Source organism: Mirounga leonina, unplaced genomic scaffold (genome assembly GCF_011800145.1).
Source record: "Mirounga leonina isolate KUSES-001 unplaced genomic scaffold, KU_Mleo_1.0 Mir_224, whole genome shotgun sequence".
Classification (NCBI taxonomy): domain Eukaryota; kingdom Metazoa; phylum Chordata; class Mammalia; order Carnivora; family Phocidae; genus Mirounga; species Mirounga leonina.
Window position 1 is genome coordinate 3,640,615 of NW_023270615.1, and position 25,469 is coordinate 3,666,083.

General features: G+C 40.1%; 1 protein-coding gene across 3 annotated transcripts in view; it reads right to left on the bottom strand.

Annotated features, from left to right (window-relative positions):
- Nucleotides 1-25,469, bottom strand: part of PCSK5 (proprotein convertase subtilisin/kexin type 5) — a 463,938-nt gene that overhangs the window by 148,540 nt on the left and 289,929 nt on the right. For 2 of the 3 annotated variants that reach the window (XM_035029028.1, XM_035029027.1), the window contains exons 17-20: nt 19,393-19,477; nt 14,983-15,080; nt 14,415-14,544; nt 13,876-13,991 (exon numbers count right to left, since the gene is read on the bottom strand). In XM_035029028.1, coding sequence (XP_034884919.1) covers nt 13,876-13,991; nt 14,415-14,544; nt 14,983-15,080; nt 19,393-19,477 — 429 coding nt within the window. Of the gene's footprint in view, nt 1-8,074; nt 10,719-13,875; nt 13,992-14,414; nt 14,545-14,982; nt 15,081-19,392; nt 19,478-25,469 lie in introns of those variants that run through there. The other variant, XM_035029029.1, reaches the window with a different exon arrangement.

A 25,469-nucleotide genomic window follows, 5' to 3' on the forward strand; every position in this document is an offset into this window, starting at 1 on the left:
TCTGTTCATGTCTTCTGCCCATTTCTTGATTGGATTCTTTGTTCTTTGGGTGTTGAGTTTGATGAGTTCTTTATAGATTTTGGATACTAGCCCTTTATCTGATATGTCATTTGCAAATATCTTCTCCCATTCTGTCGGTTGTCTTTTGGTTTTGTTGACTGTTTCCTTTGCTTTGCAAAAGCTTTTTATCTTGATGAAGTCCCAATAGTTCATTTTTGCCCTTGCTTCCCTTGCCTTTGGCGATGTTTCTAGGAAGAAGTTGCTTCGGCTGAGGTCAAAGAGGTTGCTGCCTGTGTTCTCCTTTAGGATTTTGATGGACTCCTGTCTCACACTGAGGTCTTTCAACCATTTGGAGTGTATTTTTGTGTGTGGTGTAAGGAAATGGTCCAGTTTCATTCTTCTGCATGTGGCTATCCAATTTTCCCAACACCATTTGTTGAAGAGACTGTCTTTGTTCCATTGGACATTCTTTCCTGCTTTGTCGAAGATTAGTTGAGCATAGAGTTGAGGGTCCATTTCTGGGCTCTCTATTCTGTTCCATTGATCTATGTGTCTGTTTTTGTGCCTATGTACTAGTTTTTGATTGCTGCTATGACGAGTGACTATTTTGTCATGGCTTAACAAAACACCCATTATCTCAAAGTTCTGTAGGTCAGAAGTCTGGGCACAGTTGCTCACCTGCTTCTCTGCTCTGATTTCACAAGGTTGGAAACAAGGGGTCACAGGTTGCATTCTTTCTGGAGGCTCTGGGAGTGTATCTGCTCCAAGCTCATTCATGTCAATGGCAGAATTCAGGACTAAGGTCCCTGTTTCCTTGCCACCCATTGGCTGGGAATTATTCTCAGTTTCTAGAGGCCGCATGTATTTCTTGTTTCTTGGCTCCCTTCCTGCATCTTCAAAGCCAGTGACTGTAGGTCATCTCCTTCTCACATCTTGAATCTAATTCTCTCCTCTGCCTTCTTGGTTTCCTTTCACTCCATCCCTCTGACTGACTTTGCCTTGGGCCCACATGGGTAATTCAGGATAATCTCGTTATCGTAAAGTTATTTGATAGTAACCTTTAATTCCATCTGCAAAGGATCTTCACAGGAGTGAATAACACACAGATAGGAATCCTAGGGAGACACTTCAGAGCTCTGCTACCATACTAACCAACTCACAGCTACTGTTGCTGCTGTACACTTTTAGTGGCAAAGGTCCTAAAGCATTAGCTTTATTGAGTGTGTGCCTGAGGTGTTCCCATGTGTTGTAGGGTCAGTGACAGAATCTCCATGAAATCTCCTGGGATTTCCCTTTCACATTGAATAGAAGGGCTGGAACGGTTCACAGGGATGATGTTGAAGATGGGAAAAACTGAGGTACAGACACAGAGAGAACTACACTGATGTAATTCAGAATCACAATTAGGACTTGGTTGTCTCAGTGTCTGGGCCGGGGCTATTTCCTCCCTTGTCATTTACTTATTCTCCTATTTACTTATTCTTGGCTTATTCATCTGTTGACCAAAGAGTTATCAAATACTGACCCGATGATAGATATTCTGCTAGCTTTATGTGCTATAAGACATTTACAGACGTTGCCCCCCATAGAACAAACTTTGTAGTGAGCCTTACATATCTCAAATACTCCTACAATTAAGTAGATATGGGTAATTGATATGAAAGTAGAGTAGAGGCTTCCGTTAGAGCTTATAATAAGGAGATCTTCAGAAGATGAAGAAGTGACATTTTAAATTGAGGCCCAGATAATAAATAAATGTTATCCAGGTATAGATGATTAGGAATGGGATAGCATTAAAGTAGGGGGAATGGCATGTCGGAAAGTTCTAAGGCAACAAAGCAGAAAAGAAAAATCAGGGAAAGTCAGTGTGGCTGGAAAATATGATGGGAGGGAGAGAATGGCACGAGAAGAGTTTAGAGAAGTGGGATGGCTCAGATTGACCATGGCCTTGATGGCCATAGGAAGGTATTTCACCTTTATCCAAGGTGGAATGGGAATCCGTGGGAGGGTTTTAAACAGTAGAGTCTCATGTGAGCTTTGAAGTTTTAAACAGAGCACTCTGGCTGCTGTGTGGAATAGATTAGAAGAAAGTAGGAACATGGGGAGTGTGGACACAAGAGGTGCATTAGATGAGGCTAGAAAGAAAGTTTTGCAATAGTCCAGGTGAGAAGTAGCTTCACCTAGAAGTAGCTTGATTAGGTTGGGGGCAGTAGAAGTGAAGGGCAGAAAATGAATCTGAAACATATTTTGGAGGTAGAGTTGTCTTGACTTGCTGATGGGGCAGATGTGGGGGTGGAGAGAGATGGTCAAGATAATTCCTGGTTTCTGTCATGTTTGTGGCTCTTCTCATGACACAAGTCCGTTACAGATCATTTTCTTATACATAACAAAAAGTTTACATTTTCTGACTAGTTCAGGTGTTATAACAATTATGAGTCAGGTGGCAAGAAAGTCTTGTGTAATACCACCTGGAAGGAATTTGTTTTACCAGATTTGTCAGAGGAGCTCATGGAATTTGTATTATGTGATGACTTTAGCATTGCAATGTTTCACTGTGTTCCCCATATCTCCATTCTATTTCTCATTTCATCTGGGGCTAGAAAATGCAAATGATGGCTTCCCAGACAGAGAAAAATTAGCATGAAAGGAGGCATCACATCCTCATTTCTTAACAGCCTCTGCCTCATTTCCCTTAGGTCCATTCTAATTTCTTTTGCCCACATGGCCCACTGGTTGCTACTAATTCTCATGATGATATTGATATCCACTCCTGGCTTGGGTCACACAAAGTGCTATGTGACCATGTGTATAGTCTTGGGTAGAATGTTGCTCTATTCACAGGAGACAGCAGGGGCCCTGAACCAGACATCACCAATGAAAATATATAATCCTCATGTAAGCTCCATGGCCATAACCTGAAGGGGGTTTTGACAGACATCTTCTTTGGCTCTTGTATTTTTCCTGGAGACTCTGATATTGGATTGTCTGGGTTTAAATTAATCCCAGATCTTCCATTTATCAATGGGGTGCCTTAGGCATTTATCTCATCTGCTTTTCTACTTGTAAAAAGAGAAGAAAATCAGGCTATTGGTAGTAATTAGTGGAATAACCCATACAAAGCATTCAGCACAGAACTTAGCACATAGGAAGTACTCCATATGTGGAAGTTATTGGAGTTATTTTCATCATTAGGGAAGAAAGGTGCTAGGACATCACTTTCTTTCCTTTTGCTCTTCTCTGGTAATGATAATTTAGAGGGCAAAGTTTTTTGTTTTTGTTTTGTTTTGTTTTTTCTTAGAAGGAAAAGAGGATTCTGAGCAGGCCCTTGTCCCCAAGTACAGTCTTGCAAACCATGCCAAATCTGTTGCTCTGGGCACGGGCATCACAGTGAAAAGAAACTATGGGCTGCCTCCTTTCATGTGAGCTATTCTGACATCTGAGCTCTGCTTTAGTCCCCTGTCCTTTTATTTAGCTGGCTCAATGTAGCTAGTCCTCTAGGGACTGAAGCAAATATGATCTCCTTAGCATTTTGTCTGAATGAATGCTTTCCAAATATGTTGGCAGGAGGCCATGAGTTGACTTGACGGGGTCCTTGAGTAAGTCATTTAGCCTCTCTGGAAAGAAGGCTGATGACTCTGTCAAGGAGATTGAAGGAGGGCAATAGCGCATCCATGGCTTTTATAAGTTGACCTCTGATCTTTCTATCCCCTCCCTCCAGCTGCCTACCCTGCCCACTCATTGCCATCTCTGTCCACAGACCCTTTCATGGTTTTGTGCCCTTGAACCTGTTCTCTCTCCAGAGAATCCTTCTTCAACATCCTCGCCTTCATTGACTTACAAATTCCTGCTTATCCTCCAAGACTCAGGTCAAATGTCATTTCTCACTTAAGCCTTTTTATTCATTCATTCTGCAAACACTTATCAAGCAAGGCACTGTGCTACACATACCAGCTAGAGCTGTGAGTAAGACAGACAAAGCCCCAGCTTTCACAGTGCTGATGTTCTAGTGGGAGAGACTGACAGTAAACAAGTAAATGAACCATAGAACGTCATGTTGTGAAAGTGCTATGAAAAGACCAGAAAAGGTGTGCAGGTGTGGGATGAGAGGTGGAGGGAGCTACTTTCCGAGGGAGCTATTTTTGAACTAAGACCTGCTGGATGAGGAGAAACCAGCCATGTGAAGAGCAGGGGTCTTGATGCATAAACATGTTGATTTTCTTTGAGGTGAACAAAAAGGAAGTTGTTAAGACTGGAGTAAGATTAGCAAGGGAGAAGGGGCATGAGAAGAGATGAGGAAAATCTCAGGTAAGGAGTTCAGACTTGATCCTGAGCAAATAGGAAGAAAGGGGAGAAATCTGATTTTGTGTTGGTTATAGCGCTCTGTTGTCCCTGTGGAGAGTGGATGGGACAGGACAGAAAAAGAAAGGGGAGAGAAGAAGGAAGCCCAGTTGGGAGGCTTCTGCAGTAGCCCTAGAGAGAGAGGATGACCCAGAATTGCAACTGTGGACCATTTACAGATTTATTGTGTAGGTGCGGTTAATGGGACTCGGCTAATGGATTGGATTTGGGGGCAAAAAAAGAAGAATTACTAGGTTTGGATTTGAGCAACTGGGTGGCTGGGTTGTAATGCCATTCGTGGGGTGGGAGATATTTGGAGATAACATTTGGCGGATTGAGCAGTCTGAAATCTGTTTTGGACATGTTAATTTTGAGATGCCTGTTAGCTATCTGAAGGGAAATGTCCTGTAGCTATTTGGAACTATAGGTAGAAATCTTGAGGGAAGAGATCAGGAATATGTGTATAGAGAGAGAGAGAGTGTGTGTGTGTGTGTGTGTGTATGTATAAATTGCCCACCCCCAGCATGAATAGTGAATTTCTACCTCCTTTGCAGAGTTATATTAAGATCCCAACAGATCCTAGGTTCCCCTGGCTCTGTAGGTCCTACATCATGTCATACATATTAAAATTCACCTTTATCCTACATTAAATTTAATTATATGTGGTTCCTTAAGAGCTGAGTTGCAATTGACTAGTTTGACATGTTGCATTTTGTAGATGTTTAATTAAAATACCATCTGATTTTGCACATTTCAGAGGTAACGGTATTTTTAATGGAGCACGCTATTTTTGGAAGCCCTTAGAAAGCTCCTAGTGCAAGAGTAGGGAACGTTTAGTACTTAATTGGGAAAGTGCACTTGCTCAACTAAACTGCCCTATGATCTTTTTATGCCCTTTTAAAGGCACTTAAATAGCTTCATATTGCAATCATGTGTCTGTGCCCCCTATTAAACTATCAGCTTGTAGAGGGCAAGAAGGACCTCAGAGCCTGTATATGACAGGGACTTACTGTTCATGGAAACAATTAAGCTGAGCTTATAAAGAGAAAAAGCCAAGTCTAGCGATCTTGTGTCTTCTACGTGCAGTTAAGAAAGGACTCATAACCCCTGCCTTGCAGCATGTGTAATATGCACTTGTTTCCCCCCCACCCCGGCATTCTTCAAAAGGAGGCAGTTTTGTGTAGAAGGTTGATGTTGTGGGCTCCATTCCCAACCATACCCTTTGCTAGCTGTGAATCTTGCAACAGGAAGTTAATCTCCATAGGCCTCTGAGTTTCTGTGGGCCAAATGAAAGCCATTTTAGTAAAACTCGGTCCTCCTTAAAATAGTAGATTCTTAAAATCATGTATTATTTCCTAAAATAAAAAAAAAAAAAGATCATACACTTTCAGCCTCAGGAAATGTTTCTGGGAATTTTTCAAAGCGGGGAGGCAACATATCTTTTGTTGCCTGATATCTGGCTTTGAAAAAGCAACAATTGCCCCCCCCCGCAAATTGCCTCATGTAGAGAGGAGACCTTGCAAGAAAATGCTTCAGTAATAAGACAAACATCCTTCTAAGTCCTTTGCAGTTAGAGTGGAAAGAGCTGCCGGCATTGCCAGGTCCCGGACTGGCCCCCTCTGAGACTTTGTGATGCTGCCCAACTGCAGCCTTCTTGCCCAAGAACTGACTCTCAGCCAGGTATTCACCTCTCACGATGAAGACGAGACATGATTATATGCATTACAGCCCCACCTGAATGCCAAGTGTCTCCAACGAGCCACAGCGACATTAAGTCCAGCTTGGCTATGCCCTGCTCAATTTTGTCAATGGCTCCAAAGTATTCTACTTAATTTTATGGGTTTGCAACAAAAATAACATTTGGACATGGCCGTCACCCAGAAGCAGGTTTATACTTTCTGTCATTGACACATACTGATGTGGGGCCCAGGGCCCAGCTTGGGCCAGGTGAGGTCAAGCTGCAGCTGGCCTTTGAGTTCCCGCTACTATTTTGTGTTAGAGGATGGAAGGAAGGAGTGTTGAGCTGGCCAGGCCATAGTTTAACGTTGCGTCCAATTTTCTCCAAATTCATCAAGCTGCTGTCTGTCATTTCTCTTTGCATGAAGCTGAAGGGTGATATGAAAAGAGTTAAGAATACATGCCTACTTATATTTTCACTGCCTGATATTCACTTGCACACAGTTGGCAGGTTCCTCAAAATGAAGAGTAGAGTGTTGAGTGGAAAACAGGGAGTCCGATTAGAAGAGATCAGCAGCATGATGAGAAGCCCCGAACACTGGGGTGAAAAGTGAGGCAAATCTGATCCATCCACAGTTGGACACTGGTGATTAGCAAGGTCTGCCACAGGTGTGGGGCCTGAGGATGGGCACACTACTCATCTTTTGTAGATCTTTCCTGACTAATCCATTAAATGTTGCATCACTGTTCTTTGTAGCAATTAGATTAAACCATTAAAACAATTGACTTACTTCCCTAAACCATCTCTTCTTTAGCAAGTTCACTGGTAATGTTCCTCCTGCTCTTGTCCCATCTACTTAGTTAAGCCTCAGCTCCTTAGCTCCAGAACCAATCCTAGTTCCACTTACTCTAGGAAACTTGCCTTGACCAGTTCAATTCAAAGGAATTTCTGCTGGTCTGAACCTAACAACTTAGTGTCCGATTCATTTGAGATTTAGAATTCACTAATGTTAATTGTCTTACTGTTAAACCTTATTTTTATTATTCTGTCTGGTTATGTAATCCCAGTCAATCTATTTCAAGCCCATCTGCTTCATCCTTGTTTGTAAACAGAAGGTAATGATAATTTGTAAACAGAGTGTACTTCTGCTTTAGAATTTTTTGTGAGAATTAGGAGAATTTACATTAGTATGCGTATACTCTGTATTCCCACATCGTGCGGTACATAGTAAGTGCTCAATAAAATTAGTCCCCCCACCCAATCCTCATAATAGGATTTCATGACAGTGGAGGCACTCGTTTACACCATTTTGTATCCCTAGATCTTTAAACCTAACTGGAGTTCAATTTGGATGTTGCTCTCACTGATTTCTCATTTCTCTTCCCAAAAGGCAGGGTGTTGAACCTTCAGAACTAGTGCCTGCATCTCACGCAGGGTTCACGGAGATCTGTAATCCATGGTGGGTCTTTGCCAACTACACAGTCCCCCCACTGTGGCATGTACTAGAGATTTAGTTTAGACAAAGTTACGTTCTAGGCACCCGGGGCTACAGCCACTGTCAATTTTACACAGGACATCAGCAAATTGAACAAAGTCTTCTCCCCTTTCAACAGCTTTCACCACCCCCCACCAGCTCATGCACAGTCCCTCGGTCCCCACCCCTCCATACACCCACTAGTGAGTGTGCACTTGTCCGTATCCCAGGGGAAGCCCAGGGAAAGAGCCCAGATGGCCCAGACCCTGGTGCCGGCATCTGCACAACTTGCTAACCAGTGTGCCAAGCTTTTACAGACTTTTTTTTTTTTTTCACTTGCTTTCTAAAAATGGGATCTAAGCTTCGTTCAGGACCAAGTCTAAACTCTTCCTTTATCATACTGCTGTTACTTTGTCTCTCCTTTACAACTTCTTCCTCTGCTCACCCTTTCCTTTCCAACTTAATTCAGATGCTCTATTCACTTTCATCCTTTCCTTTGTATTCAGCTTCTAGGTGGAAACAGAAGTTTCTCCTTCTCTCACCCTTTCAGAGATATTTCCACGGGGGTATGAACAGATCAGATAAACAGGAACTTAGGTTAATTTAATAGAAAAAATAAAATATGGAATAACATTGCTTTTGGCCAGTATCAATTACAACCATTCTACTATATTTTACAAAAAAACAACTGAACATTTTACACATGTACAGTATTTTTCAGTAAAAGTGGATTTGGATTTAACAGTGGATCACTAGTTAAAAATAAAGACAAAAGAAAACAGAAGAGAGGACTTTTGTCTCTAGAAGGTTAGAGCATTTGTTAATTCTCCAAACTTTGTACTATCCATTACATATATCTCATTATGAATATATATATTTATACATAATATATAACATTAACTTAAACTTTGAAAGCATTATGTCCTAGTTAATAATATTCTGTAGATGAACGAGGCAGTAACACACGAGTAGTTAAACCAGTATTTCCATGATGTGCGCTTGCATGGTCAGTGGGAAATGGAACACACATTGGTGGACCCCAGTGAATTTGGCTGTCATATTGATGGTTATTTGTCTAAGAACACAGATACCATTTTTATCTTTCCTATCATAGTAACTTTGTGCCTCAAATAGTACGGGCTGGTTCAGTCAAATGGATTCCTTTGCAGGCAAATCTGGTTTTGCCATCTGCTTGACCTTGCTTTAGGCTTGCGCTTACATTTGTCCATTTAGAGATTGTGCCTTTAAATGTGAGACTCTATCTGCCGTCCCCTGGATTAACTTACTTTCCTCAGATCAGGAGGACCTGCACTGTTAGGAAAATGAAAGTTGCTCAGCAAAATCAGTTGAGTCCCTAGTTACTTATGAATCATTATGTGACTCAGTATTACTATAATGCTATTAAAGAGGGTCATTAGACTGTAATTATTCACCTTAGGTCAGACATTAACTTTGATGTCTAGGAATGAATATTTTCAAGGTAGGCTTTTTCCTAGCTTGTTGTCTGAGTGGGGATCTTAGCATCCACGTCCCAGCTCCTTCTCCCAAATAATCTATATTGATATCATCCCTGTTCTCAGCTGTGAGGCCAGTGACATCTTGGAAGTGAGGCTCTCAAAGCATCAAGTCTACTTGATGTGGCTGGTCACTCCCAAAGCAAATGAGGTCACCAATGGAGCTTTGATATGAAAAATGAAGAAACTTGATATGAGTCCATCCTCCCCTAAATAGAGAAACTCAGAATTGGTAAAAAGATCTATCAGGCATCATTTCTAACCACTGACTCAAAACAGTTTTCACATAATTCAGTCTGCTAGGTTCCAGGATGTAGTTAAGAGTCGTAGAAAACCAGTGAGGATAATTCCAAGAAAACAGACGATCTCATTGACATCCAGTGGACAGATGTATCATAGCACGGTTATAGAGGGACAGAGGAATGGGAAATAACAGAACCAGGAGGATACAATCATGCCACCCATCTTCCATTTCCAGTTTTATTTTCTGAAAATGACAAAATGATAAAACTTCTAATAAGCACCATTGAAAAACGTTGCCCGGCCAACTTGGGCACGAGCTTAAATATTATTTAAATAATTCCATTTCTTAAAAAATACAGGACCTTTTAGAAACTTTTGACTCCAGGAAGAAATTTCCCGCATCATATCCAAAATGCTTCCCATCACAACAACAAATGGAATTTCTGATGGCCTTTAAAAAAAAAAATGCTATGGGGATAATGGCCATATAGCACCAGGAGATCATGCAGGGTCTACAAAGTGAACATTCCAGATTTCAGGGGAGCTGGACCAGTCCCAGCTATTTTGTGTAACTTTGCATTCTGTCGGTCACCAATTTGACTATGCAGAGTGATCCCATTTGACCAGCTGTGTGTAAAATAACCCAATCTGCAAAGCCAAAGCCAGTAGCAGCAAGTCTATCTGATGAAACCAGTGGAGCAGACTTATCAAGTGAGTATAATGCCAAAACCAGCACATAATGCATGAAGTAAATTATGTGTGGAAAGGATCAATGTTCAACTGTGAAAAACTAAGACAAACGACACTGAATACAACTCTGCGGGATGTTCTTAATGCCCTTAGGTCCACTTTTCTGCCATTTCCCCCAACGGTGGACTCAAGCATGAAAAATGACAGATGCAAGAGCTTTCTCTTTGATTTTGACCTATGTCTGCTCTTGTGATGTTTTCAAAAGGTATTTTTAGGCGTCTCAAAGGGGAAACAAGCAAGTAAATGCAAAGGGGAAAAAAATGGACCTTCAAAACCAGGGCAGGAAATCAAATCATTACTTTAACGTCAAATTTTGGCATCAAATGCTTTGGTCATACAATACTGTCTCTGTGGTTCTGGCTGTTTAGCACTAAACACCCAGTTATAAAAGGTAGGCTTGTTGTAGGTTTATTTTTTTTTTTTCCATTTAAGTTCTGACAAAACAGTTCACCATCTCCCTGCACAAATTTGAGAGAGAGAGAAAAAGAGAGCAAAAAAGAGAGAGGTGGCTTGCTTTTTTTTTTTTTGCTTTTTTTTTTTTCTTTTTAATAATAATATGGAGTAATCTATAAGTCTACAGGAACAGAGAAATCTAAGATGGCCGCTCAGCCTTGGAATGTACATGTTTTGCAGCAAAGTTGTTGAAGAACCTTCCTCTGGCACAGATTGTTCTTTTTCACTAGCATACAGAAGCCTCCTTCCGCCCAGGACTCTTCCGTTGCTTTTCCAGGAAGTCAGCAAGACAGAGGGGGAGTTGAGGACGAGAGCAGCATGATGTACACGCGGAAGAAGGTTTTGATTGGCCAGAGAGGCAGATGGGGGGATTGGAAGAGCTCAATGAGGGGCAGTCAACAAGGAGGAATTTGGGTCCAGCCAAAGGGATTTCAGTCAACAGCATTGTTTTTTTCAAGGAGAGAGATTGCGGTCCAGTGGTGAATGGGATTGATGTCCATTTATGAAAGGGAAAAAAAGGATTCGAAAAAAGAATTAGAAATCAATAATAATATAAGCAAGGAATTTGTCTTCTCAGAATTACCTAGAGCAGAGAGTATATAGTCATTTATACTATATTTCATTGAGTCCAAGACACTGGATTTAAGATGCACCATTATTTTAAGTATTAAGAAAAAACATGCTTCATGCATCTTATTACATGGTGACCCAAGAGTCTCCTTAATTAGAATATTAATTTTATGCTTATTTGGAAATATTAGTTAAATATTAGTTATATAACAGGCTGTTTTGTTTCTGTGCTTATACAAAAACTCTTCCTTTGAATATTAAACAATTAGTTTTTGCAGCCATTTCGAGCTACAGTTAAATTCAACACAGGAAGTGGTAACCATGTGTCTAACTCTGACAAAGTCACAGGCAATGACAGCTATGTTGCAACCTATTGGACAGAAGTGGTTGTAAGCTGCCATAAATTATAAGATGCATCTGACTTCAGGGATGTTAAAATGTAAAAAAAAGTATGTCTTAGAATCATTGAAATATGACAGTTGAAAGAATAAATCACAAACCCATAAATGCAATCAATATGTGATTTGAAAAGCCTGGTGGAGCCATCAGTGATCTTAGTATTTAGCTGACCTAAGGTGGGCTCATTACAAATCACGATTCTTCATTTTCTACTCTTGCCCACAATTCTGGACACCCCATTTCTACCAAAGTGTGCCATCTGGCATAACTTATCCCAAGTTTACCATGGTTTAGAGAAGGCAGTTAAAGCACCACAAACATGGCCATGCCTGGCACCAAGTGCTGTGGGTGAAATTTCAAGTGACTGTGGATCTTCTGAGTCTAGAAAATCTTCCTCTGTTTCCTGTCACCAGCTTAAAAATTATGGTCAGATCCAGCTATGGGGGAACCATGTTTTTAAGTAAAAAGTGATACTTACATGGTCCCTGGAGTGCCATCACCCCAACCCTCTATCCCCGTGTTGTGTGGTGAGAACACAGAGCCTGAGTGGGTCTGGCGCATCCCTGCTAAACCAATCCTACAGCCAAGTAGCCATGAAGATGCAAAGTCACCTATGATGCTCTGTGGAAATGAGACCATAGATGATGCTCTACACATGTCATCATGTGCCCTGTTCTTTCAGATGTCTTTTTGAAATTCCTCATAGGAAGTTTTAGAATAACCATACAAGGTCAATGGTATTAGCCTCCTCATTTTTACAGATGAGGGAAGTGAGACCCAGAGAAGTTTATCACCTGCCCAAGACCTGGAGCCCAGAAAGGAACAACAGTATTCTGATTCCTGAATCCATATTCTCACAACCAAAGCACTGTTCTACCTCTTGTGAAATTTCTAGGAGAGGGCCCATTCCAAGGAAGGCAGAGAATAAACCAAGGGAAGTCCCTTGTCCAGGAAGACTGTTCCAAGTGCACTTTTTTATTATTCTATTTTCATAACAGTCCAAAAATATTTAAAAATAACAATGGTTCGAAATGATTTCTTTCTAGGTCACTGAGATGCATGTCTGCATAAAGTTTAGGCTCAAATTTTAGGGCTCCCTCTGTGTGAATTATACTGAGAGTCAAAATTCACAACATGTTAAAGTTGGAATAATTTAATTTCATTCATTTATAAATGGGGAAGCTGAGGCTAGAAAACTGGGAGAACTTAGCATTTGCCAAGTTGTCAGGGGGAATGGAGTAAGGCAGAGATTCCCAAATCTGGCCGCACATTAGAAACACTTGAGAAGTTTCTAAAAATATCCATGCTTAGATAGCACCCCAAGACCAATTTACCATGAATCTTTGGAGAAAGTGTGCAGTCCTGGCATTTTGGTTGAGAACCATGTGTGCGAAGAAAAGAAAAATGGACCAACATTTAGTAGTCGTAAGTTCTACACTTAGGTCTATCGTTAATTCCTTGCCTCTCAGGTTTAATGAAAGATTCAGGTAGCATCTGATTACAATTTACTTACCAAAAATTTAAATAATCTAAATAAAACAAGTGGCAATAAACTGGCATCTTCACATGATAGAATTTTATGCTGTAATTAAAAATGAAGTTTCTGAGGACTTTGTAAACATAGGATGATGTTTATGTCTAATGTTTAGTACAAAAAGCAGGATACAAACCTCCATGTACATGGTATTTAAAAAATCTGGGCAAAAGTACAGACGGCAAAAGATGGGAAAGAAACACATGAAAAAACTAATTGGAAAAGGTTGCCTATTCTATTCCAAGTATATGACATTCTGGAAAAGGTAAATCTATGAAGACAGTAAAAAAAATTAGTAGGTTCTGGGGCTAGGGGGGAGGGAGGGAGGAAGGGAAGAGCACAGAGGATTTTTAGGGCAGTGAAAGTGTCCTGTATGATTATTACAATGGTGGATACGTATCCTCATTCATTCATTCATTCAAACTCCTAGAATGTATACCACCAAGAGGGAACCCTAATGTGAACCATGGGTTTGGGTGATAATGGTGTGTCAGTGAAGGTTCGCTGATTATAACAAATGTAACTAGTCTGGTGTAGGAGGCTAATTGGCGGGGGGGGGAGGTGTGTGTGTGTGTGTGTGTGTGTGTTTTGCTGGGCGGCAGTTGGCATATATAGGATCTCTCTGTAGTTTCTGCTTAATTTTGCTGTGAACCCAAAACTCTAAAGTTTAAAAAAACATAACTGGTGCCATCTCGGTCAATGGAACCATAGGTGGTTTACTTCTTCTTTTAACTAAAAAAAAAAAAAATAAACCCAAACCAAAACCCATTGAGGGTGTGAGTTCAAGATGAATGAATGCCAACGAGATATTGGGCATGTTCTATCTGACTCAGGCTTGATAGTTTATGTGGAAATATATTTGATCTCAACATAAAAAGAGGACCCTGTGTTCAGAGGATCAAAATGAAGAGTTTGTACTCACCGTCCTTGCAGATGGCGCCCATCTGACACGTCCCTAAGTCTAAGAGATAGCCGCTGAGGCAGCTCGTGCAGTTCTTGAACCCCGGACCATTGCATGTCAAACAGGTAGCATCACATCTATGGGGAAAATGTACAGTTCATGCTTTCACACATCAGGCGCAAGAAAAGATGTTTGCGATCAGCCTCTTAAGGACGTTTGAAACTTAATTCCCCCTTTGAAGACGACACAGAAAACTCTTCTTACCATAATTGCTACCTTTAACAGCATTAAAGAAAGCCCAGCGGGTAGACTGATTTTAAATGGGAGAACGCATTGTACTTGAAACTGAAATACTTACTTTCAAGGTTTTCAAGTGCTCCTGAGACAAAAACAAAAAAGTATTCAAGAGAAGTTGGGTGAAAGCAGCAGGGCAGGTTTCTGTTTTCAGCTTTCTGATTTGGAAACGTAGGTCATCATTAATAGTTGTTTTGTTTTATGGAGGCAGTCAAGTAAGGAAGCCAGTGATCACGAGCTACGGCTGGAGGGGCGGATCCACTTACTTTTTGCAGGATTTGTATCCGTTCTCTGAAGAGTGGTCAAAGTAGTAGCTGAGACTGCAGCTCTGCACGCACCTCCCATCCTCCATGAAGTAGCCTTCCGTGCAGTTAATACACCCGTCAGCGCCCGGCCCTGAAAGCAAGACAAATGCGGGAAACAGAAACAAAATCTCAGAAGAGCTTGCACGATGGGCTGCTTCTTGAGTAGTTGGTGAAAAGGGCATGAATAGGTTGTCATGTTAAGAGTCACAATTTCATATTTGTGCTTTCTCTTACGTTCTGTGGGGAAAAAAAAACCGCCCCCATTTTAAATTGAACCCATTTGCCAAAACCATCACATCTCTTTGGAAAGAGGAGGGGATCTCATTGGGATGTTTCAGTGTCGCCATAGGGACAAGAATGCCCATGACTTCCTCTGAGAATCCATACAGGAGTGCGGGAAGAGAATGAGGTTTCTCCAGCATTTACTTTAACCATCTCCGGGGCGTCTGGAGGAGTGATGGCTAACCACAAGTCAACAACCAGCAAACCAGAGCCAGAGAATAGACAGTAGGACTGGGGGACAAGGTACCAGCGCAGGTGGCACAGAAGCGGTGACAGGGCTGACAGTCCTGGCCATTGAAGTACTGCCCGTCCTCACAGGTGATGGAGCAGCGGGATCCCTGCAGGCTGAAGACAGAAACACAGATGCCGTGATCAAGGCAAAGAGGTCATAGCTCCCCAGCTCCATACGCAACAAATAGAGCGTCTCCCAGAGACCCGTGGTTTGGCAAAGCTTCAAAGCGGGGGGAAATCGTCCCGTACCCCTTCTTTTTTCCTTCCCCGATGCCTATCCTGCTTCTCTGCCCCTATGATCATGTCTGTAGCTGTATGCGTGCTGCAAGCTTCGTGGACCTTCTTCGCTCTGCACCTTACCCACCCAGGTGTCCCTGAAAGTATCTTACTGACAAAACTCATGACCTAACAATACGTCTGACAACTCTGATAACCAGCCCTACGACATAATAAATTTAAGAGTTGTTTTGTAATTATAAAATGTAGTAGGAACACAGGGTAACGAGTTACAACTGAATAAAGGGCACGTGATCTGTGGCCCGCCCACACTCCCGGGAGTACGTCCTTTTGTTCTTATTTCTGGTTTTAGTTCTACTGGTTCCCATCAGAACCACACAGTTGCCTCTATTTCCTGATTTATTTTAAATGCTAATGAATAATTTCGTAAAATGACCTGCCTATACAGCTGATTCCCCAAGCACCCCAACTTTTCTTAATTATATGAATGTTTCCAGGTGTTCTCTCTACCATACTTTCTCTATTTGGCACTCTTGGTATCTATTATAGTTGCCAGAATGTTGAATGAGGAATGCATATTTTTTCTTTTAAAGATTTTATTTATTTATTAGAGAGAGATAGCCAGAGCAGGAACACAAGCAGGGGGAGTGGGAGAGGGAGAAGCAGGCTTCCCACTGAGCAGGGAGCCCGATGTGGGGCTCGATCCCAGGACCCTGGGATCATGACCTGAGCCGAAGGCAGATGTTTAATGACTGAGCCACCCAGGCGCCCTCTCCTTTCTAATATCTATCAATTATGATAGCTTTCATAGTGTATAAAACAATTCTTAAAATTAAAAACCCACAGAATTTAGGACCTTTAATCTACAAATACTCACTATTGGAACAATAGATTAGCACCTGTAATCCTATGTCACCAAGTAGAAGATACTACAAGATGGGTCTCTAAGCAACAGGGTCAAATGGTTTTTATTCTCTTAGACTCTTTATATTGCTCCAAGTCACATCTTAGTTGACTGTGCTTTGTATTTGATCACACTAACTTGGAAAAGTAAAATTTATTTTTCCCTATCGGAAAGAACAAAAACAGATAAAAACGGATCCCAAACAGTCCTGTTAACGTTGTAATCCACTTCCTTCCAGTATTTTACGTGTATGTATTTCTCTTGTTCTTAGCCACTCTTTAAAAATGTATAGGTCTCTTGAGGCAAACTGGTCAACCCTCAAAGCCTCTAAGGAAAAGGTAAGCAGTCTCAAGGAGACAGAGGGCAGCTTAACTGAAGGTGTATTCCATTCACAGACTTGAGTGGCCAGGGAGCGATGTCGTTTAAAAAGCCAATAAAAGAAAATCCCTTCCCTTTCCTTAGAACTGGAAAAAAAGACATTGCATCAAATGGATCCTTTTGTGGGAGGAAAGTTTTTTGGTGGTCCTATTATCAGAGTTAAAATAAAAAGAAACTGCCTCATTTTTCTAGTACAGGGCATTCCTTCTGAGGTTGGCATGTGTTGAGCATGAGACCGAGGCTGTGCTGTGTGAGGAGGCAATGAATGTAAGTGGGTCGTTTAACAGGGAGCAGGCACGGTGTGCACCCCGAAGCCTTCTGCTGCTTCCAAAATAGAGTGGTGGCATGGCTAACACACCTGGGACGGTGGACACCTGGGTTCTGTCTGTGATCAGTTGGCTGGGTTGGAACTGTGTGGTCCCACATGGTTCAGCACCCGTGGCTCCCGAGCACTTAAAATGTGGTTAGTGTGGCCCAGGAATGGAATTTTAAACTTTAGTTTGAACTTCAGTCTAAATTTTACAAATGGGCCCTTGGTTCAGTTACTGGCAAAATGCTGAGTAAGTTTAGAACCAACCTGGCTATATAAAATCTACTTCGACTAAATTTTGTAAAATGTACAGATCAAGTATTTCTCATAAAAGATTACTGTCCAAGTTGAGATGTGCAATGTGCTTTCTGGGCTAAAATGTACACCAGATTTCGAAGACTTGGTGTAACAACAAAAAAGAGTGTAAAACATCTCGCTAGGTCTTTTGTATTGATTATATTTTGAAATGAAAATATTTTGGATATATTTGGTTAGTATTTTTTAAAATTCTACCCATATCTTTTTACTTCCTTTAATGTGGCTACTGGCATGTTTAAAATAAAATGAACATATAGGACTCTCATATTTCTTTTGGAGAGTGCTGGTTAACGTACTCTGTGAAATGTTCCCTAAGAAACACAGTTGACTTAACTCTTCAACAACATGGGTTTGAACTGCATGAGCCCACTTCTAAGTGGATTTTTTTCGATAAATAAAATACAGTACTCTAAATGTATTTTCTTTATAATTTTCCTAACATTTTCTCTTCTCTAGGTTTACTTTATTGTAAGAATACAGTATAGAATACATATAACACAAAATGTGTTAATTGACTTATTTGTAAGATTTCCGGTCAGCAGTAGTAATTGGTAGTTACATAGTTAAGAGTAACTTACGGAGTTAAAAGTTATATGCGATTTTCAACTATATGAGGTTGCGGCCTCTAATCCCTGAGTTGTGCAAGGGTCAATTGTATAGAAAATATCATAAATAATCTTTTATTTCTCATGGACAAATTATGTGTCTGATATTGGAGTAAGTACTTTCTAAATGTTATCACAGTTGATCCTTTTCATAATTCAGCAATGTAGGGGTTATTATCTCATTGCATAGATGACAAAACTGAAGTTCAGAGTGGCTCAGTGACTTGACCAGGATCCCACAGCTGATTAATAGAAGAGGGTTTGAACCCACATCTATCTTGTCTCCCTTCTTTTTATTATCCCAATCTGCTCCTTGTCCAAAAAGAATGAGGGGGCTGACTAGACTGATATTTATCAAGACTGGAAGTCTTGAGATGCAGGGTGCTTAAGCAAATTCATAGTGAATGCATTTATGAAAAAAACCCACAGATAAAAAAAATATATTAAAACATCATTTTCATTTATTATTATTATTTTTTAAAGATTTTACCCATTTATTTGACAGAGAGAGACACAGCAAGAGAGGGAACACAAGCAGGGGGAGTGGGAGAGGGAGAAGCAGGCTTCCCGCGGAGCAGGGAGCCCGATGCGGGGCTTGATCCCAGGATCCCAGGACTCTGGGATTGTGACCTGAGCCGAAGGCAGACGCTTAACGACTGAGCCACCCAGGTGCCCCAGAACATCATTTTCATTTTGATTAAGATTTTATTTACTTGAGAGAGAGAGCAAGAAAGTGAGCATGAGTCGGGGGAGGGGCAGAGGGAGAGGGAGAAGCAGACTCCCCTGGCTCAATCCCAGGATCCCGAGGTCATGACCTGAGCTGAAGGCAGATGCTTAGTTGACTGAGCCACCCATGTGCTCCGATGTTCTGATATTAATTAATATGAAGAATCACCTGCCTGGAGCCTGTTGAGTTCACTTCTCCAATTAAAGATGGAAACAGAGGTGTTCTCAATACTTAAAAAGATTTGAGATGGAAACAGAGGTGTTCTCAATACTTAAAAAGATTTGAGTGCTGCAAATTTGTGGCTCTCTGTAAACTCAGGGTCCAACTCCTTACCCAACGGAGGATGGTCTGACATTCTCTGTGGATATCAGGAGGCTACCTAGTTCTTTTGAGCTGTGTCTTGTTCTTTTGCAGAATCTATCAGCTATCTGGCTTTAGCAATGAGCAAGTCATCCAGTCATCAAGAAAAACATCTCCAGGTGTTAAATCTTTGAGCATACCAGAGCATAATGGAACCAAGCCTGAGGTACTTAAGAGAATGACTGGTTATATGGAGAGAAATAATAACGATAAGGGAAGAGTTTCCGACCATCAAAGGAATGAATCAGGAGGAATAAATATAATTCACTGGTATTACCTACACAGTAATCCTTGACAGGGGCACTGCGCTGGTCAAAAAGCGCTGAGAAAGCTTCTCAAATAGCCATTTTTATTTACGTGTATCAGGGCCATCTTTTCTGAAGAGAATTTCATTTGGTTTATAAGCCTCCCTTAGCCAAGATGGCATTCAATTTTTCACATACAATGGTAAAGATAATGCAAACAGCAATCAAGTGTTTGGGAGTCAAACCAAGGGTGATGGTAAGAGGATTATTTATTTACATATTTTATTTATATTGAGACGCTCCTTGGGCTGTGTGACTTGAAAAGATCCTTCGCTCTCTTACCTTAACCCATCCCTACATTCTGTACAGTTGTGGAATTCAGTACATGTCTTGCAGTTTTCACTGCATTTCCGGCAAAGACTTTTCTCTGTTAAAAAAAAAAAAATACAAATGTAACAAGGTTATAAATCAGTTGGTCAGTTGGATTCCATAAAATGTGGAGACATTCTAACGTTTGCTAAGGTACGCGATAGCACACATACATGGCCTTGAGTAGACTATTTCGTGAACAGCCCCGTACCAAACATTTGCTATCACTTTTCAGCAAAGTGTACAGTGGTAGGAACCTGCAGTGATGGGAAATGCCTGATATCTACCATTTTGCAGACAAGGGAACCACAGCCCATTTAACTCTTAGTCGAATAGCTGATTGGCTCTTTCCCCTCTTCTTTTTCTCTCTCCCAAGGGGGGTTATCTAACTTCCGACAATGACAATCCCACTAACAAAGATGCTGGGGCAACGCCCGGATGTAAGGGCGGAAGCAGTGCTTGGGGCTGTGGAATGGAAAGGTGGGCCCCCATGCTCACTCTGATGAATGCGGCCAGAAAAGGGAATCTGCATTTACGATGGCAGGGTAAGGGTTGATGATGTGTTTCTTGTATTGTTTAGAATAGTGTCGCATACTTTATAGTGGCTGTGACATTGATATGTTATTATAGTTTAGATATGTCTGTATTCTGGAGAGTAGAAATATATGGATTAAAACAAATATACCATGAATATGGTTTTCCTGTTTAATACCAAAGACTGATGATCCCCATTGGAAAAAAATGGCAAATGCATGCTTACTCTATAGTGAAAAACGGTGATTTGTTACATTAACTTAAGGCCTTTTACCTGAGGCAAAATTCTTCTGGAGACTCGATACCTTCTCTGAGATGCAAGTGGATTATAACCATATATATGTGTAGGATTGAATAAGCTTTGTTCATAGGCTTCTTTTCCTCCATCTACTCTTTAAATTTCGGTGTTCTTCAAGGTTCCATAGAGGAACATTGCTTTAATGGATTCCTACAGGGACCTCTTGAAGGTCCACTTCCTTTCTCAAGTCTGAGCACCACCCCCCACCATGAAATATGAAGTCCTTTATAATCTTATGGCAGTCTTCACATGGTCCCCTCCTCACTCTGCCGTTTAGACTCCTGGACATGCCATAGGATCTGAAGTCCAAGGAGCTAGATTTGAATTCTGCTTTTAGCATTTCCAGTGGGCAAGTTCAGGGTCTCTGTTCTCCGTTCAATAGATATTTCAGTGATGCCAACCTCTCAGTTTGTCTTGAGGGGATTAGTTTCCCTTGAGGGGAACTATATGAGCTTGAAAGCACTGTAAATGTGTCAGCAGTAATTATTACTAGTCATGATTATATCTGATCACTATGTTTTCAGGAGGAAGATATAACAAAAGTCAGTTACATGAAGGAGAGAGAGGCAGAGACCACTCATATCAGCAAAGCCATTGTTTGAACGGCCTGCCTTCACTACATACCTCCCAGGCTCTGGGGAAACAACTGAGTCTCAATTATCTTGATCCTGTTATATACCATCTCGAACCAAATTTCTTTTCCGAGATCCAGCCTTCTTGATAGAATTTTGAATTTTTTCTTCAAGAAATACTGCTTATTTCTGGGGATCCCTCAGACTCCCCTCCCCCACTCTTATTTTTCCTTTCTCTATCAGGGTGTAGCTCATGTTCCAAATTTGGGGGAAAAAGGAACTACAAGGAAATCCTACCACGGTTCTATAGGGTAAGCTGAGACTCCATCTGCCTCGTGGAGAAATGCCTGCCTTTGAGTCAAGGGACTTGGACTTCTTAAGAAGCAACAGTATCCACTTCAAAATTCTTGCCTGATTTCCAAAAAACAACTCTTGTTCATTTAAACTTGGGTTTTCTTCTTTCTTAGGTTGTGCAGAAACTGGAGATAATCAGTGTCATCATGTATCATGGTGTGACACACTTGTTAATTACCGAGAATTCAGAAATAAAGGAAAAGGGCGCTACCAGAGCACTAACAGGTAGGAATGCCCAAGGATTACTTAATTCTCCAGGGGATGTACCTTTGTCTGTTTCCTAATGATGACTGATTAGGGCCCAAACTCCGCGAAGTGACGTGTTCATTTACAGATTTTTGTTTGGTTCAGTTGCAAAGGATTTCTGTGTGGAAAAAGCCCCCCAAATTCAATTTGTATTGCCATGTAGGAAATTATTCATTTCTTAATTGAAGTATACATAACAATGTTATATTAGTTGGAGATATAGAATATATTGATTTAATGATTCTATATATTACTCAGTGTTGACCACAGTAACTGCAGTCCCCATCTGTCACCATGCAATGGTATTACAGTGTTATGGACGATAGTCCCTAGCTGTACTTTTCATCTCTGCTACTTCCTTATTTCATAACTGGAAGTCTGTACCTCCCCTTTATCTTTTTTGCCCATCCCTCCACCCACCTCTGCTCTGGCCACCACCAGTTGTTCTCTGTATTTTAAGAGTCTGTTTATTTTTTGTGTGTTTGTTAGCTTCCACATATAAGTGAAATCCTGTGGTATTTGTCTTTCTCAGTCTGATTTATTTCACTTAGTGTAATACCCTATAGCTCCATCCATGTAGGCACAAATGGCAAGATCTCACTCCTTTATATGGCTGGGTAATATTCCACTGTGTGTGTGTGTGTGTATGCCACATCTTTTTCTTCTTCTTCTTTTTTTTTTTTTTTTTACAAGTTTTTAATTCCAATATAGTTAATATACAATGTTACATTAGTTTCAGGTGTTTAATATAGTGATTCAGCACTTCTTTATATCATCCAGTGCTCATCATGACATGACTCCTTAATCCCCATCACTGGTTTCACTCACCCTCCCACCTCCGTCCCCTCTGGTAACTATCACTTTGCTCTCTATAGTTAAGAGTCTGCTTCTTGGTTTGTCTCTTTGTCCTTTGATTATTTGTTTTGTTTTTTAAATTCCACATGTGAGTGAAATCTTATGGTATTTCTTTGACTGACATTTCACTTAGCATTATACTCTCTAGCTCCATCCATGTTGTTGCAAATGGCAATATTTCATTCTTTTTAATGACTAATACTCCATTGTGTGTGTGTGTGTGTATGATGAATGGATAATCCTTCTTTATCCATTCATCTATCTATGAACACTTGGGTTTCTTGCATACCTTGGCTATTGTAAATAATGCTGCAATAAACATAGGGGTGCATATACCTTTTTTACTTAGGATTTTTGTATTTGGGCAAATACCCAGTAGTGGAATTACTGGATTATAGGGTATTTCTGATTTTAATTTTTTGAGGAACCTCCATCCTCTTTTCCACCATGGCTCTAGCAGTTTACATTCCCACTGCAGTGCTTGAGGGTTCTCTTTTCTTTACATCCTCGCCAACACTTGTTATAATTTCTTGTTTCTTGATACTGACTGCTGTCCGTTCTTGATAGCTATTCTAAAATGAGTGAGGGGATATCTTATTGTGGTTTTGATTTGCACTTCCCTGATGATGAGTGATGCTGAACATCTTTTCACATGTCTGTTGGCCATCTGTATGTCTTCTTTGGAAAAATGTCTCTTCAGATCCTCTGCCCATTTTTTTTATTACATTGTATTTTTGGTGTTGAGTTGTATAAGCTCTTTATATATTTTAGATATTAACCCCTTAGCAGATACATCATTTGCAAGTATCTTCTCCTACTCACTAGGTTGCCTTTTTATTTTGTTGGTTTTCTTTACTGTGAAAAAGCTTTTCATTTTGGTCAAGTCCCAATATAGGGTATTTTTGCTGTTGTTTCTTGCGCCTGAAGAGACCTATACATAAATATGTTGCTAAGGGCAATGTTCAAGAGATTACTGCCTATGTTTTCTTTTAGGATTTTTATGGTTTCAGGTCTCACATTTAGGTCTTTAATCCATTTTGAGTTTATTTTTGTATATGGTTTAAGAAAGTGGTCCAGTTTCATTCTTTTGCATGCAGCTGTCCAGGTTTTCCCAACACCATTTATTGAAGAGATTGTCTTTTCTCCATGGTATTTTACTCTTTTTGGTGCAGTTACAAATGAGATTGTTTTCTTAATTTCTCTTTCTGCTACTTCATTATCAGTGTATAGAAATGCAACAGATTTCTGTATATTAATTTTGTATCCTGAAACTTCACTGAATTAATTAATCAGTTCCAATGTTTTTTTGGTGAAGTCTAGCATTTTCTTTTCTTTTTTTTTTTTTTTAAAGATTTTATTTATTTATTTGAGAGAAAGAGAATGAGAGACAGAGAGCATGAGAGGGAGGAAGGCCAGAGGGAGAAGCAGACTCCCTGCCGAGCAGGGAGCCTGATGTGGGACTCGATCCCGGGACCAGGATCATGACCTGAGCCAAAGGCAGTCGCTTAACCAACTGAGCCACCCAGGCGCCCTGAAGTCTAGCATTTTCTATGTATAGTATCATGTCATCTGCAAATAGTGACAGTATTACTTTTTCCTTACCAATTTGGATGTCTTTTATTTCTTTTTCTTTTCTGATTGCTGCAGCGAGAATTTCCGATATTATGTTGAATAAAAGTGGTGAGAGTGGACATCCTTGTCTTGTTTTTTTCTTAGAGGAAGAGTTCTCAGTTTTTCTTATTGAGTATGATGTCAGTTGTGGTTCATCATATATGGCTTTTATTATGGTGAGGTATGTTCCCTTTACCCCACATTGTTGAGAAGTTTTAACATGAATGCATGTTGTATTGTGTTGAATGCTTTTTCTGTATCCATGGAGATGACAGTTTTTTTTATTGTTTATGTGATATCATATAGATTATAGAACCACACTTGCATCTCTGGAATAAATCCCACTTCATCATGCTAAATGATTTTTTTAATGTACATTGAATTCTGTTATTCTTTTAAGGATTTTTGCATCTGTGTTCATCAGAGATATTGGCCCATAGTTTTCTTTTTACATAATGTCTTTGTCTGGTTCTGGGATCAAGGTAATGATGGCCTCATAGATGAATTTAGAAGTTTTACTTCCTTTTCTGTTTTTTTAGCATCATTTGAGAATAGGTATTAACTCTTATTTAAATGTTTTGTAGAATTCACCTGTGAATCCATCTGATCCTTGATTTTTGATGTTGGAAGTTTTTGACTGCTGATTGAATTTCATTACTAGTAATTGGTCTGCTCAGATTTTCTATCTCTTCCTGATTTAGTTTTGGAAAATTGTATGTTTCTGGGAATTTACCCATTTCTTCTAGATTGTCCAACTGTTTGTTGGCAGATAATTTTTCAACATTTTCTTATAATTCTTTGTATTTCTGTGATATTTCTCCTCCTTCATTTCTGACTTTGAGTCTTCTCTCTTTTCTTGTTAAGTCGGGCGAAAGATTTATCAGTTTTGTTTATCTTTCCAAAGAACCAGGTCTCGGTTTCATTGATCTTTTTTTTTTTTTAATTTCATTTATATCTGCTCTAATCTTTATTATTTCCTTCTACTGGCTTTGGACTTTGTTCTTTTTTTTCTAGTTCCTTTAGGTTCAAGGTTAGGTTCTTTATTCTTTAATATGTTATTTTTCTTGTTTCTTGAGGTGGGCCTAATAGCACTATAAATTTCCCTCTTAGAACTGCTTTTGCTGATTCCCAAAGGTATTTGTTTCCACGAATTTTTGATTTCATCTTTTTTTTTCACTGACCCATTGGTTAATTAGTAGCATGTTGTTTAACCTCCACGTATTTGGCTTTTTTTTCTTCCATTTTTCTCTTGTAATAGTTTCATACCATTTAAATTGGGAAATATGCTTGATATGATTTCAATCTTCTTAAATACAGTGAGACTTGTTTTATAGCCTAACATGTATACCAGAGAATGTTTCATGTGCACTTGAAAACAATGTGTATTTCTACCCTGAGTTTTGTTCTTTTCTTCCACTTCCATTTGCATGGTTTATCTTTTTTCATCCTTTCACTTTTAGTCTGTATGTGTCATTATGTGTGAAGTGAGTCTCTTGTAGGCAGCATATAGATGGGTATTATTTTCTTATTCATTTACCATATGTCTTTTGATTAGAGTATTTATTTAAAGTAATTATTAT